This window comes from Aphis gossypii, chromosome X (assembly GCF_020184175.1).
Source record: "Aphis gossypii isolate Hap1 chromosome X, ASM2018417v2, whole genome shotgun sequence".
NCBI lineage: Eukaryota > Metazoa > Arthropoda > Insecta > Hemiptera > Aphididae > Aphis > Aphis gossypii.
In genome coordinates, this window is record NC_065533.1 from 41,942,266 (window position 1) to 41,964,056 (window position 21,791).

Below are 21,791 nucleotides of genomic sequence, written 5' to 3' on the forward strand. Positions count from 1 at the left end.
TTGACACGACCGTGGTAGTCTACTAGTATAATATGTGAATAGAATGGATCGGGCCGGACCGGGTCGCGTGCGTACACGCGCGCGCGTGTGTGTAATGGTGTCTGACGGGCGTCTTCGGAATATTATATTATTTTTGTTATTATTATTATTATTGTTGTTGTCCTGTTGTAGCTTTGTGCCCCGCGGGTGGGTGTATTGACGACACTATTATTACCACGATTATTACTACGTATCGCTGGTCGCATATAGTCGTGGCATCAGAGACTTGGCGCTCGGCGTCTAGGAAAAAAAAATGAAAAATAAGAATACGTGTTTACCCCTTCGCGCCCACATCCCGAAAAAAAGACCGTCTACACACGTAATGATTATAGTACATTATACACGTATATAGTTCACACTGTCGCCGACGCCACTATACTCGTTTGTTATTGAAATTATATTTCTCGACCAGGTCCGTTGTTGTATGTATATATAGTACGCGCGCATTGTATGTGTAATACACGCTAGCCGATGCGTGTATTGTTGTTTTTATTATTATTATTGTGCTTAGATGCTGCCGCCGCCACGTATAAGGAAATCGTGATAATGCGTTCGCGCCACTTTGTTTTTTCTTCTTTCAATAAGTCTTCCTGCAAGTCGTGTCGCTCGCGACTACAATATTTATCGATTCGGACACACCGAGCCTCGCAGGTTATTATTACCGTTGCCGCCGCCGCCGTCATAATAATATCGTATACGCACCACATAATACTTACACTACGTATCTTGTCTCGCGCGTGGTCCTTAAGGAGGCGCTTGGTTGTTTGTTTGGTTTTTTTTCCTCACGATGACTCGTTTTCAGTGGGCGTTACGGGCCACATCGTATATTATTTAATATACGCGCGCGCACTTTAAATCGCATTAATATCCGCCGCCGTTCGTCAAATTGATACGTAACTTAGACCTGGGAGTCGTGCAGTGTAATGATGAATATGTGTGTGTGTGTGTGTGTGTGTGTGTGTTTTTGGTACGCGCGAGTCGTGTCTCCCTCTAATTGACGGTAAACGCGTCTCACGACTATAATACGGGTCTCGTTAACACTGCCGCCTCTGTTTAACATGTCGTCATAGTTTTTCTCGATTATACAGACGTCCTGAAAATATTTTTTTGGGCATAGAATAAATCGAGTAAAAACATTAGGAAATATCTACACAGAAATGATAATTGTTTTTGTTAAACTTTCATTTCACACGGTGATATTTCAATATTTTTGTAGGTAATAAACTAATAAATAATGGTAAAATATACGTCGTGTAAAATTCGTTCGGTTACCCATACAAATAGTAGGTATGCGTTTTGTGCGTACAATTGAAAACTATCCGATCACACCATGTGATCTATGGTGTACAGAGCGTAGAGACGATTTGGAGTTTCAAACCACGCAATGTAGTCGTATATTATGTCTATATAAAAAAAATCGTATTTGTTCGATAAACATGTGTGGATACACCGCACGCATCGACGTTACGTGTTGAATACGAAATGCGACGTTTTTATACAATGTGTGCGTCTCGTATGCGGATGCGTGTTGGTGCTGCTGGGACGCATGTGTGTATTTCATTCGTTATGACGTGTGTGTAGTTGTAATGTTTAATGAATGGTGTGTGTGTGTAACGTTTTTGCGTAAATGTTTCCCGTTTGGGTCCATTCATGTTTCCGGACGATGTCTGCTCGTCTGTAAAAACAAACTCTTGGTCGGACGGGGTTCGTATCTCTGTATGTGTGTGTGCGTGTGCGTTCGGTCAAAGAAAGGCAAAAAAAACGTGTCACATAAAACTAGTGTATTTATCGTTTTTTCGGCTTTCATTCATATGCGTATTACACATACGGCAGCGGCTGCCGATGGCTACGGTGCGGCGGCATTCCGGCCGGGACTCGTACACTTAAAAATGTTATTATTTTTCCTTTGTCGACAAAACTGACGAATATAAAATAATAATCGTAATAGTATACAACAGCAGTATACTCTTTATACTGCTATTTCCTATACTCTAAAACCTCCGTACGTACACATCAATATAATTTAATATATATATGCATAACAAACTATATAATGTTATACCTATAACGATGTTTGGTGTTATGCCGCTTTTGAAAATGTAATTTAAGATCACTGTTTGTGTCGGGAAACACTTTAAAATATTTGAAATCCGATTTTATTACAGGCACATAATAATACGTGTTTACAGTTTACGTAGAATTCACTCCGCGAGACCAATATATGCATACAAAGGAATGTTGTGCTAAAAAAGCACGTGACCAGTTTTAGATATAAAATTTGGTTTTATTTTTTTATTTATGGTATTAAATCTGCTAGTAAATTTTTTTGTTTCGTGTTTTATTATTCGTTCGAAGACCAGTTCTGTTGGCTGCGGGTTATACGATACGCGTACATCCAATGTGCGCTGCTTGCAACGTACCTATATGTTTAATGGAAGTATGCATAAAAAACAATACTATTCAGGCACAAACATTTAATGGCGATGACCTTCGACAGTTGCAGAGTAACATTGCTAATTAATTTAATTATTATCTATTTCATACGTACGTCATTCGCCGTCTCGTTAATATCACAAAACCAATAATGAGAAAGACAGAGGCATAAAATAAGTGTGTGTGTGTGTGTGTGTGTGAGAGAGAGAGAGAGAGAGAGAGAGAGAGAGAGAAAGAAAGTGAGAGAACAAGTCTCGAGTCGATTAAATGATTTCACGAAAGTATAGATTATAATATTATTTGTATTATTATTATGTAGTAGTGGACTCGACAACCCTCTCTCCCACGGAGTAGTGCATTTGAATGGACAACTATACGCTGTGTGTTGCGTACGCGATGCAGGTAGTTGTAGTAGTATTATAGTAGTAGCCATGTCACAGTTAGCCAGTAGGCACTAGTAGTAGCAGTAGCATTCGTATAGTAATACGCAACAGCTGATATTTTTTTCGCTGCCATATCGTTTTGCTTTTCCCCGAATCTATTAATTACTAAGGTCCGGTGAAGAATGTTTTTGAAATAATGCCGACAATTTTAAATAATATATGGCTTTTGTTGTTGTGCAAGGTCGTTGTGTGTGTGTTTAATGTGTATGTTGTTTAAGGGCGTTATTGCTAGCCTAAGGGTGCAACTATACTCGCGACCTGACCCTGGGGTAACTCATATAATGTTCCTCCTTATTTATTTTTTCTCTCAGTCGCTTTTTTGTAACTACTACTCTGATGCCTACAACCCAAATGGACGAAACGTTGATTTATGATTGCTTGTTATTCTTGAAATTCCATTAATGCACATTTGTTATTATGTGTATCCTCTCTCAGTGGGTATACACTTACAATATAATATATTGTATATAAGTATATAACTCTATAGAATCGTTTTTTCAAAACTGTTGTACAGTATCAATGGACAATGCGTGTATACATGTATTATATATTATGTATTATTATTATTATTATAGCGTGTGAAACATTGATAACAAATAAAGAAATAAACAATGCCAGTTAATATCGAGAGTTATATGGTAATGAAATTGCCGCGAGATAATATTTTTCATATATTGTGCATGTATTGTATTATAATATCCTTCGGTTGTGATCGTGCGTATCTCTCGGACTGGTTTTATCGTTGATATTAAAATTGATGATAGTCGATATAAAAGTATGTTTATTGTTGCAATAATTGTAATTAATTTCTTGACCTAAATATAATATGATTTAGGTATTGCCGAAAGTTTTTTATCCCCATTCTACGTAACATTAAACGATTTTTCCACAAGTTAAAATATAATTTTTCTTTGTTAAACATTTTTTGGAAACACCAAATAATAATAAAACAATTTTAGAGTGCGTTTTCATCTACGTTTTCACCGCGTGTCAAAATTATTGTTCTAGTGTGGCTCGGCCGTAATAATGCCGAATACGTATTGCGTGTCATAAATCGTAGTTTTGTCGTTTATTTAAGCCACACAAAAAATTTTGTTTTACAAAATTAAATTAAAATTTTTAGTTTAATGCAAATAAAGGGAAAATACCGAACCATTATAAATTATAATTAGGTACGTTTGAACTGAAATGCAAGTATCGAGTGCTTCTATAAAAATTCGTCCCTCAAAAATTCACATCACGATTTCCCACACCGTAGACAAGTTTTTTGTGTGCATAAATTATAATTTTTTTGCTAACAGGAAGTCAGCCTAATTGTGCACCTTGCGAATGAAACCCCATTAAAAATAGGCTTGTTTTGTTTTTCATGTTGTGCCGCTCATTTTTAAGCTATATCGAAAATAACACACACACACATAAGTCTTCTTGGGTTACATCACTCGCAAAATTAGCCAGAGGATTTATAATTCGATTTGGCGGTGTCCCCGAGCAGGTTAATACGGTACCACAATAATCGTAAGTCGACGTTGCATGTTTTTCCTATTTGTTTTTTTCTGTACTGTTCATGAATCCGAAATGTAGAATTCCACGAGAGATCATACAGAGGGAAACAGACGAATTAATAATATTTCTCAAACAATACAATTTTCAAAATGCTAGTGAACTAATAAAAAAAATGTCTTTATCCTCCTCAGTAGAACTGAGCGCTATAGATCTTCGGTAATATTTGAACACGTGATTTGCGATTGTGTGTTCGTTCGCGACATAGCAATATTGTATATTATTATTTCGGTGTAGACTGCAGCCCTTTTATTGTGTATTGTGCAGTAGGTCGAATGCTTGCGCGATGCCGTCTGATGAGACACTTCCGGCGAGTAATTACATGTAATACAATATATTATTATAATATCATGCGCGAATTGTCCTTAGTGTATAATTTGTTTTTGACTAGTGTCATACTAAAAATTGGTAGATTACGCGTATTACAATAACAATAACGCAATGTGATAACAATCATAATGAATAATGATATTAACGTACTATAATAGATACGTGTAAGGTTGACGACTGGTCTATAATTATTATGTCGGCGTTCGCCCAAAAATCATCGGAAAACGTTTCCTGTCGACGTAAAACATTTTCACTGCAGGTGTATGTTGTGTGTGTGTGTGTTTGTATCTCCATCTCTCTACCTAGCTCTATTGACAGTTGACGGTCTTAATAACTGGCGAGAGAAAATTTCCATTCAGTAGTATCGACTTTGCGTTGTTATAACTTGTCGAGGTAAAAACATTATCACAATAATTTAACCTAACCAACTTAAGAATGCACAAAATAAGGCAACAACGTTCGAGTTAAAATAATAGACCTGTTCACTCTGATGACGTGTAGAAAACACGAAATCGAAACTTCTGAATGTACCTGCGTCAGTAAAAGAGGAACACCACGCGGTGGGCGTACGACGTCCTATCCGGCGTAATATTTTTATTGCTGAAATTCGGTCGCGCGATCGTATCGCGTTACACATTATTTTATAACATACTAACTACTACTACCACTAAAATATTGCGATAACAATAATAATACGTATATCTCGTCACACGGTGTGCGGTCCGGTCGGGCGATCGTCTCGTCGAGATTTCGTCATAACCGTTCGATCGGTCCACGGTAGTGCGCCGCGGCAGAGGATTTGGTGGTGGGAGGACGAGGGGGCGGCGCGTCGTGTGCACAGCCCGTTCAATAATAATAATAATAATAATTATACACTCGTCGTCTCACCGCCACCGCCACCGCCACCGACACTCATGGCTCGCGCGCCGCCGCTCGTCTTTGCCGTCGTGAGAGAAGGTCGGCGGGGTGATACGATGATCGTGTGCGGTGCGGTGCGGCTGTCAGATAAATTTTATGAATGAAACGCATTCCAAGTACACACACACACACACGGAGCAGCGGCCATATAGTTATATACGTAAATACATAATATGTATATATATATAATACAAGTCCGTGGCGGTGTTCACCATTATAAATTATTATTATTATATTGTATACACTTTTATACACCGTGCGCGCAACGTGTTCTCATTAGCATTCTCGGCGCGTCGTGTGCGAACCGTCGCGGACGTCGTCGGACCATCGAAACGATTATTATATAATATATTTTCTTCCTTTCGGGTGTTAACTTTTTCGTGTTTCACATTCGTCTTCACTCTCGTCGAAGGTTTTTATTGCTTTACCGTATTTTGTTCAAAGTATAATATATTGCATTTTTTGTATGTACCTATATATATGCATTGTAGACGTGCGCAGACTTCATTGACAGAGAAACGAGAATATTGGTTACTTCCCCTCTAAGTAAAATTGAAAAAATAAAGTGTGCAGTAATATTAATATAATTTTTTTTTTTTATAAAACGGGGTAAAATTAGTAAAAGTTTTCATGACATTTTTAACTATATTGTTTATAACTTGTTTAATGTTTATTTATAAAGGGATTCGAAGGAATTTCTAAAAGGATTAAATTTAGCGGCTTTACACAATCCGCTACCGATGTATTCGGATCGTATGATAATGTAGAATGTAGATGGTTTTTTTATTTCAGATAATGAGAAAAAGTAGTCAAATCATGTTTATTTGCAATTTGTTTTTAATAGTTATATCGGCGACAATTGTCGCTCGAACCAGCAGCTTTTCATTGCCCATAACTTTTTACCGATATAAAAAAATGATTTTAAACGTCCGTAGTGCATTTAATGTCTTACAATTACGTTTTGATTTCACAAAGATCGTAACGATAAGGCTTGTTAGTTTTTTTATTGCTTATGATGATTTCGCGGGCAATGCAATTATTCCGTTGCGAAATTAAGTCGTAATGAGACGATATTAATGTATGTATATAAGCAGAAACTATCGTCTGTAGCTCTAATAGAAAATAAATTTATTGCACATTTATATCGACATCATTATAATATCAAAGCTATATTTCGGTATTATAACTTTGCTAATTTCTCGTGCGATAATGCCAAACGACGAATAAGCGTAGTTTTCTCCAACGTGCAACGTGTTCCATGTATGCTGAAACCCGTACTTTGTGTGTACATCTAAAAACCAAAAATATATTGATAATAAAAAAAACTAATAAAACATACTATAACCTAGCCATGTATATATTATATTGTCGTTTTTAATAATAATAATAAAAAAAATATGAACACTATATATTATATGCAATTTGTTTTTGACGTATATAATATTATATTTAACCTTCTAATTTGTCAATCGTCGCGGATGTCGAAACACCACACTTTATTATCAGCCAACGGCAAATACAATGATTGTTGCTACATCCGTTCTAAAAATCAAAAAAAAAGAAATGTAATATTGGGTATATCATTATAAATGGTCTGGTTTTATTTCTTTCATTTTGGTGGTTTGCGGTTATACATATGTTAATGAAAAAAAAATAATAATCGAGTAATCTTCAATTTTAATACGTATCTATATCATCATTGTCTCTACTTCCTGTATTGAAAAATAATCATTACTATATTATTTATACATTAAAAATGCTCATGAAATTTTGTATCGACATATATTTTATCATCCAGTGTACCACGTGCACGGTGATGATCCTTGGGTATTATATACAGACAAAAATTTTTAGGTGCTTGAAATCGATTTCTTGAATACTATATTGTATTATATATTGTTGACGTCAAATTGTAATAATATTTATCGTATTTACAAATTACATTTGTACCTAATCGATTTTTTCATAAAATGAATCATACAACTATTGCATTTTAGAAACGTTTATGTCTACCATTAAACATATTTAAATAAACAAGATAAAATTATAATTACATTTTTTTATTTTATAATTTGTTTTACTTATAAGTGCTTATATATAATATATAGTATAATGTATTTGTTTTGTTATATACTACCGATATAAATTTATCAATATTTTTTCTAAACTCATTCGTTTTTATTTGAATTTACGTTTGTATTGTGTACGGTAATCTATATACATATAATATATTTCACACATGTACTCGCACCATAACCATATATACCCACTTATTATGCGTTCGTAATTTATTTACAATAGGTTCACGTTACGAGTTATTCCCATTAGAAATAAATTGAAAATCATCACATCCACAACGTTTGCTGTGTGTAGTGCTTATATATATATCCACACGTTTTCGTGAACAAACACAATCTCTACTCGGTATAAGTACTCGGAGATCGTTGTCTTCTCGTTCGTTGCCGTCTCCTGTCTCGCGCTTAGGACTTTAAAGTATATATTATATATGTATAGGTACGTCGCCGGGTCCACAGCTGACTCCGAAATTTACTTTTTCCTATGACAAAATATGTCACATCGGTCGAACAAAACGCGTGTTATTCGATGTCTCTCTTTCGATGCGTATACGAATTCTACCGCTCAGAATATATGTTATATGGACACTATATAGTATATATGTATAATACTGCTGTGGGAGATGTATAATGGTATATGATATTTTCCCGCGTATTGCCCGGCCAAATAATACTTATTATAATATACATACACAGGACGACGAAATACGACTCGACGATGCGGCGACGGCGGTGTAATCGTCATGATTATTATTTTTCTGTGTCCTCCGAAAGGCGTCGGTCGGGTGCACGGGGACACCGACTCCCTTTATAGCTTATAGTCATAGTATACGACGATGCTTTTTTACATGTATAGGTATATTATATGTTCCACCACCGGCGCGGCCGGTCCACGGTATAATAACAATAACAAAACGACAGGTAGACACATATACTGTATATGTACTCGTATGTATATATACGTATATTATAGTGGTGCAACCACCACACCCATGATGATTGTACCGCCGACGTTAAGTCGTTCTCGGTAAACATATTTTCTTCTCCCTTCTTCAATAAAAACCCCCCTTATTACTTCGTTCAAATATCGCCGCCACCGTTGTCATCGTCGTTTTCGACAAAAATCTCACAATATATACATTCATATGACCGAGCACATTCCAAAAAGTACTACTCCTTGTCAACTTCCTTCCATTGCTTATTCTCTCTTCAACCTCCGCCGCTGTATTTGTATAACAATACATTAAACACCGTTTTCAGCACTATCGCTGCAGTGACATACCTTTGCAGTTATTATTGTTTGTGAAACATCAAACATAATAATATAGCGACCGTGCGTGTTTATATGTAGTGAGAGAGAGAGAAAGAGAGAGAGTGGTTACGAAGGTAAAAGGAAATCGAGTTTCACATAAATATTTGCCAAATGTATCGAAGAATAAAATCTACAAGACGTTTTCAATCGCGATAACACAGTTTTTTTTCTGGGATTTAACGAGGAAACGACGTGCTTATCGTGTCCACCCATATAATATATATGTATATGGATGTATGTACGAATTTGCCATTTTTCGTGGAACTGTCTTTATAAAATGCTGTATCCTCCTTAAGATCCCTGCGTGGCGTTCGAGTAAGAGACTAGCTGATACGCTAAACCATGTTTAATCGATTACCATCGGTTGGCGGTGTATATCATATGTTATATATTATATATATATATATGGATACATTTATAATGTATTCCATGAGACTAATGCTGCATGATAAAACGACCGCCGCCGGTCTGACTGACAACACTATTAAAAAAAGGGTTGTACCATATATATATATTGTATTATGTAAACGGTGAAGAGAAGTCGACCTTGAATGGGTGTCTTTAATCGTCAATCGAAAACGGTTCGGGTTCGTGATGAATGGAACGGGCGAGTCGATGCGCATGCGCTAGCCATGTAGCTCATTATTAAACGCATATAATATTATAAAGGTATATACGCTGTCTGCCGACGGGTTTCGAGCGTGTTAAACGTATAGGATAGAGCCCCACGTGTAAACGCCGAGCAACGCTCTCATATCGAGAAACCCACGGGCGCCGGCGACAGCGTCGTGGTGGTATATAATATCGCGTGGTCGCCGAGGACAAAAGCGAAGGTATTATAATAATAATATAATATGTAATAGCAACAGTGTGTCCGCATCGATTTCGTCACACAAAAGTCGTCATTTGTCCCTGCTGCTATAACCGTGTAAGGGGCGAGTCCGGGGTAAATCGTATTCGCGTTATAAATGCATTCGACATATATAGTATTGTAATGTCGTAAAAACCGCTGTTGTATTGCAGTGCTCTCTATCTCCATCCCATCTTTCCGCCTATCATCCATTATATTCCGAATGTAGGTACCTATTATGTGTGTGCGGAGGCGTAGCCTGTCGATCACGTCGAATGACGACGATGCCGCGTGTTGTACGCGCCACGCATACTTAGGTACCATATATAATCGGCTTCTGAAGTCTTGCACGGCGTAAATTATAACGTATCGCGTATATAATAATATGTATATAATATGGACACACATAATATTATAATTGCCATACGGCTATCGGGCTATCGGTTACCGGTGTACGTAGATAGTTGCGCCAATAATGTGTGTAGCCGCGTTAATGAGCGACGGACGGACCCGAACGCGAAACTTGGACTCTTTTTATTGTTTTTTATTATCACTATATACGTATAAATATATTGTATTATCTACGCCATTATTTTTTCTACCGTCGGTTTTACGCGGCGGTCGCAAAAGAAACGAGATTACTATGCCCGCCGAATTAATAGTAATATTATAATTTAATATGCTAGTTGTTTTTCGTTTCTCTGTCGATCGTGTGTAGTATTATGCGGAATAAAGACAAAAACGGTTAGGTATACACACACAATAATATATTAGAGGTATAAAATTTAAATACCTATGTTATATTTTGTGTACGGGATTATAATAGTAGTAACTAATAGAATATATAGGTATATATAGAGAAGGTCGGTCGGCCGCCGGTTGTAAATATATAGCGTATAAATAATAATATATAATAATACGTATGTACCTATACGAAATCGAACGGCCCCGTGGTGTTTACACGGCGGTGGCGGCGGTGATGAGCTATTAAAGGGAAAAAATCTTATAGGCGTCGGACAATGTTATCTAAAATATTCATCTTTACGTTTTGCTCGGGGGCCAGGTTTTTTCTTCTTTTCATCCGTATACTACAATTCGATCTACTGCTTCGTTAGAATATTACGCGGTTTGTGATCAATCGTCGTCGATGGGTTCCAATAATAATAATAGTTGACTCCTGTTCCTCCACTACATACTCTTTGCTACTATCATCGCGTTCATTAGCGAGGAATGCCAAAATATCACGGGTGTTTTTGGAAACGATTTTAAAATTAATTGTATTTATCTTTTGTGGTGTAGGTTCACAATTCATTATTCGGTACCTACTTACACGATACTGTATAATATTAACGCGAAGATTTTGTTAACAAACCAATAGAAATTAAAACTCTCTACTATATCATGCATTTTTTTTAAACCGTAAAAAAGTTGTTTTACCCTCACATAATATACATATACAGCAGTGATTTAACGAACCTTTTATTTTTAATGACTTTAATTTATTTAGTGATCGTCTTGGCCCGTCTACTGATTTAGTAATTTATGTGACAAAATATATTTTTTCTTTTACACTCTATTTTATTTGAAACATTATAAATTAAATTTTATGATAGTGAACACAAAGTCCAAGATGTTTTTTGGATAAAATGTTGTACAATAATATCAAACTAAATAATACTTAATTATTATTAATAATATATTTATGTATGTATTTTATATAATGGGACTAATGTATTGTTACAATCGTTTTCGTATATAAATGAAATTATTATTTACACTGTATAGTGTTCGTTATCTGCGTAAAAATAAATATGAATAAAGTAACATCATCATGGTCACACGTTGATAATAATAATCATTGTAGCCAGTGAAAAAAGAACCCGTCAAAAATGCAGGCTCTTGAAAGCACTTAAATTGTCTATACGGAACGCCGTGTAAGTATAGTACACCCGGCGCACTGCGTCTGTATACTATATTATATATTATCTTCGCGGGAAACGTGTAACACAAAAGAACAACACAACGAAACCTCCTTCGCGACGGTCGTCGTAACATTGTATTCCATAATATAATTTTATTTATTATTTCCTGGTTTGGTCCTGAATTGAATTCGTTGTCCCGAGTCCCGACTCTCAAGATGAACCATAATATACACACATGAATACCGCATCCGTTTGTAAGTGATGTTGGGCAGGTCTCGAGAGGGTTTCTTCTCGCATATATTTTATTGTACATCATTCCACACACAGCACGCTGTGACCGGTTTTGGGGGTTGCAGTGATTTTCGAATTCTCGGTATACGATTGAATAGAAGTGAAGTAAAAAATGTATCATTTAACGATAAATATTCGGTTTGAAACGAATTTGACTTTTGAAACGTCGATATACCGTTCCTCCTCTTTCACCCATCAAACATGCTGCTTCATGCATACCTATCTGAATTACTTGTTGTTTTATTATGTTATATATATACATTATACATCAATGATTTTTTCTCTTGTAATGAGTATAATGTACATTAATAATTGGGTTCATAAAAAAAAAATGTTATTAAACGGTATGTGATTTATGTGTGCACCCGACGGGGTGTGTTGTAGTCAAACGAACGTATATATTATAATAAACGTTTTCCTGCATACCACCGATGCTGTTGGTGGACAACCGCCTGTTGCTGCAGCGGTAATGACGATAACGCTTGATGACGATGGGAACCCAATAGCCTTAATTCGTTGTAACTTGTAGTCGTCAAATGTCTGGTTAAATTGATTATTATTATTATTATTATTACTGCTACTACTACTATTATTATTATAATTATTATTAATGTATATAAACATTGTATAAGTTATAACACCGTCGTTTGGCTTACAGATGTGGGAGCTGCTCCTGTTGAGCATCTTGAAATGGGACGTGTCCGCGATCACGGCTCACGACTTTCTGTGGTATATACTTAAAAGACTGCACATGGACACGGCCAAGCCATTCGTTGACGTTGTTATCAAACACTGCGGCACGTTCATTGGCATGTGCGCCAGAGGTAAGTCTTAACAATAATATACATAATATAATATTCTAGTTAATATTTTAACTAATTTTTTTGCATTGTATATCGTGATATTCAATCGTAATTGATATGCTATGTGCAGTGGCGTAGCCAGAATTTTTTTAAAAAAGGATGAGTACATAAAAAAATCTTATTAAACTAAATTTTAATTCCATGCATTATAATATGATAAACTCCATTTACGGGAATTACAAAGATGATTATGAATGTGGTGTATAATGATTGTGATTTAATTTGTATGTCCTTTTAATTCTAAATACTTATATCTTCAATGCAGTCCAGTAATTGTAATTTGTGGGTTAAAAAATATTAGTATGTAATATAAGTTAATAATTAAAAATTAAATTTTACATAGCTTATTTTTGAAAGATAAAAGATTTGACTTAGTCATACTGTGCTATAAATTTATTAGTTTTAAATTGTAATTTTTTGGGTTATTTATTTATTTGTTGAGTCATGCTGAAGAAATTGGATGTTCTTATTTTAATACGTGTAGGTACTACTTGTTTGAGGTAATTTAAAAACTTGAAAGTTATAATGACGTCTGAATCTAGATAATTTTAGCTTAAAATTACGTTAGATACACTAAAGTGGTTTCACGTGTGGGGATTTACGTTTTTAATTTATTTACTTATTTTAATCACGTATATATTTATTTTTATCCGTGTACATATTATGAATTCTTTTTAATTAACTCTTACGTAGAGACTTGTGTTTATCATTATACATCTATATTTCATATATTTTGTCAACTTGTAATTTTTGATTTTTTAACTTTAACAACAACACTAGCTTTTCAAGTGAATTATAAATATTTAGAAGGAAATAATAATTAACAATTATATTTTTTATATATAAAACACACACGAGTATTATAAAAATGTACATATATTCGATTATCTCGACCTTATTTGGTCTCTCGCATGATGCTTAGGGACCGGTTTAAGATGAGCGGTGGTAGTTTAAACCGTGCTTGCAATCTTATCTTGGCATCAAGTGTATGTGTATGCGCCACAGTCTGTATATTATATGAGTTAAAAAAAAACATAAACGCTTAACTCTGTAAAAGGGTTTCGGATTTGTACTCGCAAATTTGCTTGACGTTAAACAGCTAATTTAAATTAAAATATTGTAAGCGTGACGACTTCATGCCTTGTATAGTAACATAGTAATTAATAAATAATAACGACAAATTAATAAATGAAATACCGTCGTCGTTGCTTATAACTATATATATCAAAATTAAGTATATAATAATCATAATAACATTTTAAGTCTATAAAGCGGTGATCGTATTAAGGTATCGTAGGACGGCGTGTGAACGTATCGAGTTGTTTCGTTGCATTAGAGATGTATCCTCGCTGTAAGCAATTCGGCTGTAGGTATATAAGCAGCATTTCATTATTATGTTTATTACCTAATTATTTACGTGCTTAATAATAGTTGTAAACGCTGCCTCAACTGCATAATAATATAACTGACAATATTATAGTAGATATTAAAAATGTTTTTTCAATTCTCTCCATGCACAGCTAAAATTTTCATACGATCCGGCGTGCGAACGAAGGTTTTGTGCTTTGTTGTTTTGACTTTTGGTGTATTGTGTATTGTACGTAGAAAATCGATCGACATAATGCAATATTATTAAACGATGTCCCCGTCAGTGTACCGTGTTTTCAATATTAATTCTTGGGCGGATTCGCACGGTCGATATAGCGCACGTCGTAATAAAAACGATAAATAATGATGTAAAAAAAAAAAAAAATCGGAGGCGGCTGATTCTTGCTGCACGACGACATTTATCCGTGTATAGAGGTGGTCCCAGTGTACATATATATATATATATAATATATGATTATGTACTAACCTCCGCTGCGCTGCCGTTTGCATCGTCCGAAACGCGTCTCATTGTCTCGCACGTCTGTATGCTCGCAGTTCGTGGAAAACGCCACGTAACAATCTCAAAAGAAACGTGCCGAATGAAATATGGTTTTCTTTTTTATGATAATAATTTTAATAAAAATAATAATAATAACGTCATTATTATTATTACTACTACTTCCAACACCTTTGCCCCTTCTTGCGTATGTATCATATTCACACCATCTACATAGTATTATACTTATTCCCACCGATTAAGTAACCAACGCCGCCGCTGTCGATTGCAATTTGTTACAGATTTTGCGGACGTTTTGATGCTTATTGCTGCCACTGCAGCAGTACAACATAATATACCTGTGTATATAATATGTATGTGTTCGCGTGTGTATAGTGGACTGCTCTGTCGTCGTTAAAAAAAAAATATTTTATATCAACTCAAAAAGTGTCAATAAAACATTTTCAAGACAAAACTAGACGGCGATGTGACGAATGTTATGTATATAATATATGTGACGCATACGCAAGCATGCATACATAAAAATATGTCGTTGATACAACACTCTTAATATTCTTCTTGAACATTTATGAACACTTTAAACATACTTAAAATAATTATATCTGTGATGGTTATGTAAGTTATGTTTTAATGTCTTGGTTTCGATTATATGCTTGGCACCCCCCTCCCCCCACCCCCTTCCATCCGCTGACTACCGTATAAATAATAATTTCAACAGTTTTCGTGGTCGTCCTGTGTTGTTGCTACGCGCACTGCGTATATTATTTTAATGTACAGTCATGTCCCTAGGAAATGTGAAATGTGTATAACACGTGAAAAATGTTAATTTCGAAAATATTATACTATTCAGGCCTCTCATAAAACCGTCTATATGTGTATGCACGGCGGCGGTATAATATATTGTGGTTTGTGTTTACGTTATTAACCGGAAACTACTTGTGCGACCAACAATTCTCCGGGTGGTTTGTTTTTCATTATCTGTCCGCGCAAGGTCAAACAACTTGGATATAAACAAAAATAAGGGTTGTGAAGGTCTTATTATATTATTATTTTATCTTCTTCGTTGGGAACTAGTTATATAGTTATAGGATACGAGACGCGACGCGTATTATATATAGGCTGCAAGCGACGGCGACGGCGACGATGACGACTGATTCAATGACGCAGGGTCAACCATTATCATGCGTGCGGGCTCGCGCGTGTATAAATGTCTAATATATACAAAATATATTCATCCCTCTCTCCGTTCATCGTTAATGCTTACAATAATGAATGGAGGATGTGTATATAGACCTCGACGTTTCAATGAGAATTTTTTTTTATGGTTTTTAAAAACAGTATTGAATTCGTCGAAAGAGATATATAGAGAGAGAGCCAGATAAATGCAGCAGCGATTCTTACGTTTCATGTATATTATTGTACAAACAGGCGCTTTCGATTAGTGGGAGGGTGAAAAAAATAAACCCGAGTAACTGCGCTATAATATAAGACTTTTTTTCGGATTTTTTTCTTCTTTTTAAATGTTTTTTTGTTTCAATTTTTTTTTTCATGTATAATACATACAATACGGTCTTCGATGTTTTTCTCTTCTCGTACATGTGTTGCTACACCGTACATAAAACGGTTGTGTGTGTGTCATCTTGGGAATATCTTTGCGCGGTAAACATATGTGCATGCTGCACGGTTTTTATATGATATTGTGCCGTATGTCGTATCAGTATGGCGACAGAAACTCGCGTCCGTGGGGCCTAGTGAAAAACCGTAAAATCGCTGAATGCTCGTCGTCGTCGACAACGACGCTCCGCTTATGGCCGGTCGATATTTTTCTTCTGTTAAAAAAATAATAGTGACATTTAGTTAGATTTTGGATACTAATAACCGGCATGTTGACGAGTCGTCACGGTCCCAATTTATGAAAGACATTCATAAAGTGCATAGATCATCTGGTACCTTATACTGATTCCGATCTATTATCACTCTCCAGTACCTCAATCTGATAAAAAAAAATTTATTTTTTATTTAAAAATGATGGTTATAATTTTTTCACTATCTACATTTAATTTTTATTTTATCCAGTTAATAAATGATGTATGGGCGCTTTTATAATAATAATAACATTACTATTATATATATATATATATATTTATCATTAATTGGCTACCAGCAATAACGATTATAACTATGAGCACTGCTATTTTAAACTTAACAATCACGTTAATCTGTTTTCGTTCACAATTATAGAATTTAGATCACTATCATTGACGGTTGAAATAAACTCTGTCGATTCGTTGTCGCTTACCACGCGGTTTTTCGGTAGTCGTGCGTGCGTTTGATTCTCGCTATCATAATATTATACTCGTATTTATTATTATCATTATCATTACCTACTTTAATACCGCAGAACCGCCGACCACAGAATACTCTCGGGTTATCGGTGGCGGTAAATGTGATTTTTTGTCACACGTAGTTGTTATCTCGTGTGCGTACGTGTGTGTGTGGTGTGTTGTCTCTTGTACCCCGGCGGCACATGCAACACATGCTGATGGCATCAAACGCGGCCGCCCCGCAACTCCTCGCCCGTACGGGGTATGGTAATATTACGTACTACGACCGCGGTGGTCTCGCGTTATTATTGTTATAAAATATAAATATTAATTTTATTCGTGATAATTATCCGTTTTTATTTCCCAGGATTATTATCTGGCCGGCTAAAGGTGTTTGTGCTCGGATAACGCCCGTGCTCGGCATGGCGGTATATCTATACAATACTAAATGCACACATACACGCGCGCTTGCGCTCGTTTTCACACAATATATTATTTTTAATTATTTCTAACTATATAATAATACGTTATGATTTAATGACGTGTTTTGTATTATTGTCTTAGAGTTTATAAAAACATGACAAAACGAGTTTTTGGGTATTATAAAACCCCACGTATACGTTAGAAATGCTAAGCGGTACTCTTGCATCGATTTCATTTAAACAATTTGTTGATACATTTTATTTGTATTTGTTTATTATATATTTTATAAAACCATCCTCTTAAAAATATACAACGTTTCATTATAACATATACAGAAATATTTGTTTCAACTCATTATAAACCTCTTCAGACCCAGAAATATAAATATTTGTAGTTAGAAATTGTTTTTACTATACATGTGGTGGTAAATGGGGTATAAATATATTATTATTTTTTTAAATACTAAAATTGTTTAAGTTGTTTTCATATGAGATGTAATAGCTTGTTCCATGTGAAGGATATTGGTTCCTACGTAGTCAAAATTATACTAATATAAAATATTTCATACTATTATAATATTATATTACGTACCTATTTAGGTATATAAAAAATAAAAAAAACATTAGACTTGTTCATATAAAATTATACTCTCATCAATAATGGACTGTAATCTAGAGATGTTTAAATAAAATAAATTCAATATCTATATTCTATATAGACTGTATACTAAAGGGATTGAATATTGAACTTTGAAATTACGAACTTTGAGCTAACGGTTAGAGATTGTTTCTTTTGTTGGTAGATTCGTGTTAGTTTCTGCGCGTTCTTAAAAAAGTAGGCAGATTTCGATTATCGACATACAATTTATTGGTGCTCATAATTATTTTATTGTAACGGGATCTGGAAATCTGTAATATTTGGGTGATTCAGTTAGGAATTTGTGAATTATAATTTAACTGTAGCTTAAGTTAGAACTTTAGAAAATATGGTACAAATAATAAGTTCTAGTTAAAAACTTTTATTTTTATGTACACAAAATCATTACACAATCTTAATTATATCATATTATACTCGTGTTTACAATCGTCTTTCAGAGTTCTTTATATGCAGATTGAGGTAATCCCAGAGCTAATGAAATTTACATTGTGTTTCGTATATATTGTTAACATGAGTTTATTTGTACACGGATGACTATAATATGTCTAGTAAGCATTATAACTATACTTCCTTATTAACTATTTATGTTTATAGTTGTAACAGTGTCACACGCATCCGTGTTCCGTTACTGAAGTATTCATAAACGTTGGTCCTATAAATTCGTATATATTCACATATTATTATGAACTTAAATAGTTTGATATGTAAGTGTCTACAATATACATATTTAATTATTACCAAATATTTATATTATAACATTATTATGTATCTAAAGAGGGTCAATTACGTATAATAAGGCAAAGTATGTTGACACTGCTACTGTAGCGATGTCCGGGCAACTAGTTTCTCCTTTTCGGTTTAATAAATACATTGTACTTATATATATATAATAATAATAATATCTAGTATATACTCATGTATTATATTATGAAAAAGAAGATGAAAAAAAGCCACACGTACAATTACCGATAAATTGGAATGCGATCTAATATAGCCAGCCGACGGTGGACTTCTGAAAATAGTCGAGACAGTGTGGTGGCATTGTTCGGAAACCTATAGTCCTTGAACGGGGTTCAGGTTTTGTTGACATTCCAGACGTCCGGGAGTTGGTGGATACCTTTACCTAAAGTACCATAATATAATATATTATATGGTCCCTTCAAGGTCTCTTTCAAAAAAAAAAGTCGTGATATCACTTTTTTTCTTCTTACACGCACGCTCAACGTAAACATTCGCTTGTTTTTACAGGATTTGTGCGTTGCATAATAATAACTTGTTAGCGTTGCATTGTACTACCTATATATTATACTATTACTATTATGTTCGGTGCAACGGTTTACGTTGCCGCCGCGCTACAACCCCCTTGGACGTCTCCCAAAAACAAAATGGCGGTCACGCAATGATAGCTTGGAAAATCTACTGACAATCTCACCACATTTAACATTGTGACCACAACGTGTTTTTGTATAAAGTGTTGAGTTTGTATAAAATATACCACCCAAGAAATTTAATAAGACAATATTTATCAAGTTGTACAATATTTTCTAAAATTTTTTTTAATATATTATACAAGTATTATACTAATTATTCTTAATTACTTAGATACTAAATTATGTGCATTCATTTGTTTATTCGTATGTAGAGAAACAAGGAAACGGTATAAAATGATAATAATTATATGCTCCTAATAAACAGTATATTAAGTAAGTCTCGTGCCTAACAAAAGTTTGGCTATCGTTCCATTTTTTTTATCATTCATACTGTAAAAGTTAGTTGAATAAACAAAAACCAAAAAGGCCTTTTTCAAAATCCATCATCAGCATAATATCGATTTAATTCTATTCGCCTGTGATGTGTAGGCTAAAGTGACAAAAAACAGTCGTTATTGTTAATTATATTCATTTTGCACATATTACATTTTATTGACATATAAAAAATGTTTATTAAGAATATATACATTTAACGAAACATATTAGCTTTTAAAACCCGAATTAAAATAATCCTTAGTCAACTTGTTTTTGATTACTTCAATAATTATTTAATTGCAGATAAATCTATCGCATAAAATTAAATGTATATATATTTGCATGATTTCTGATCGATGCAAGTTATTCGATATTTTATAATGTTCTTTGGTAACAATCATTTTTAGAAACAATTTTTATACTTAAAACTATTTAAATGACGTCAATTAAGTACAAAAAAGCTACATTAGTTTACCGAAATAACGTGATTTTTTTTGTTGGTTTTAATTTTTTTATTGTGAATACCTTTCCCGTCCGTGATGACTGCAAATACTTGTAACCCAATTATTATCTGGGTTAAATTTCAAGCAACATGACCCAGACCCAAAAAGCTAAATTATCAGGGACAACCTAGATAATATATATAGTGCCGTTCACATTTAATCGTTTAAAAATGTCTCGGAATGTATTCTCTTGTTTTTTTTTTGTGCTTTTATTATTATCAACGATTTATATAAAAAAAAAAATTGTGTTGAATTTAAATAAAGCGCATTATTGTGTATTAAAGACGGCGCGGGTACAAGGTAATATCACAAAAATGTGACCAATAAAATTAAATAGTAACATTCTTGTGAGCAGTTTACACGTGTATTTTATTACAAGAGTATCATAATAAAATGTGTGTACATTTTTATATGTAGGCTGTTCATAGAGGATATAAAATATATACATTAGAAAGATGTGAGCTTAATATCGCTATTTGTTGTAAATATTGTTATCGTACGACTCAGATTATTATCCTTAAAATCTCCAGAAGACATACTTTATTAGTTTTTTTGGTCGTTTTTTATTTTTTTATCGTGACTAATTGCGATAAGTATTTCATTTTATCAAATGTTACTACTAAAACGGAAGCACATTTTGGAAGGCTACGTCTCGTTATCCTGTGATGTGACAGGTCAGTTATCAGTGAATCGTATTTCTGAGCGTAACTATAAAAATATTCCTGTTTTTGGTGATGCTTATTAACTATAAAGGTTGTTTGGACGAACTTCAAGGTTTTCCAACCAAAATTAATATATTCAAACATCAAATAATGAAATTCTAGAAAGTATAATCAAATATTTTAGAACCGACTATGTAATAAAACAGTGTACCATATCTTAATAAATTCCTTACACGTAAATAATATATATATACATATTATATAATAATAATATTTAATGATCACTATTCACTAATATATTATATTATTTCGGAAATTATAAAACAATATAAAATATGAAAAACACGAACACACATGATTATTACAATGTAGTGAATTCAGATTTTTTTACACATTTCGGATTACATTATCGTTTTATGCATACTAAAATCCGTGCCTATATGATATAACTCGCCTCACGAATGTGTGTTCTTAACAAGTTAAATTAACAAAATGATAGTTAAACATTTTTTCATCGGTTGGTCAGCTTAACTAGCTGAACCGTCTAACAAGGCGC

At 34.1% G+C, this 21,791-nt stretch overlaps 1 protein-coding gene across 1 annotated transcript in view; it reads left to right on the plus strand.

Moving 5' to 3' along the window:
* Positions 1-21,791, plus strand: part of LOC114125104 (G1/S-specific cyclin-D2-like) — a 57,042-nt gene that overhangs the window by 25,811 nt on the left and 9,440 nt on the right. Inside the window, exon 3 of the mRNA XM_027988600.2 lies at positions 12,832-12,997. Coding sequence (XP_027844401.1) covers positions 12,832-12,997 — 166 coding nt within the window. The remainder of the gene's footprint in view (positions 1-12,831; positions 12,998-21,791) is intronic.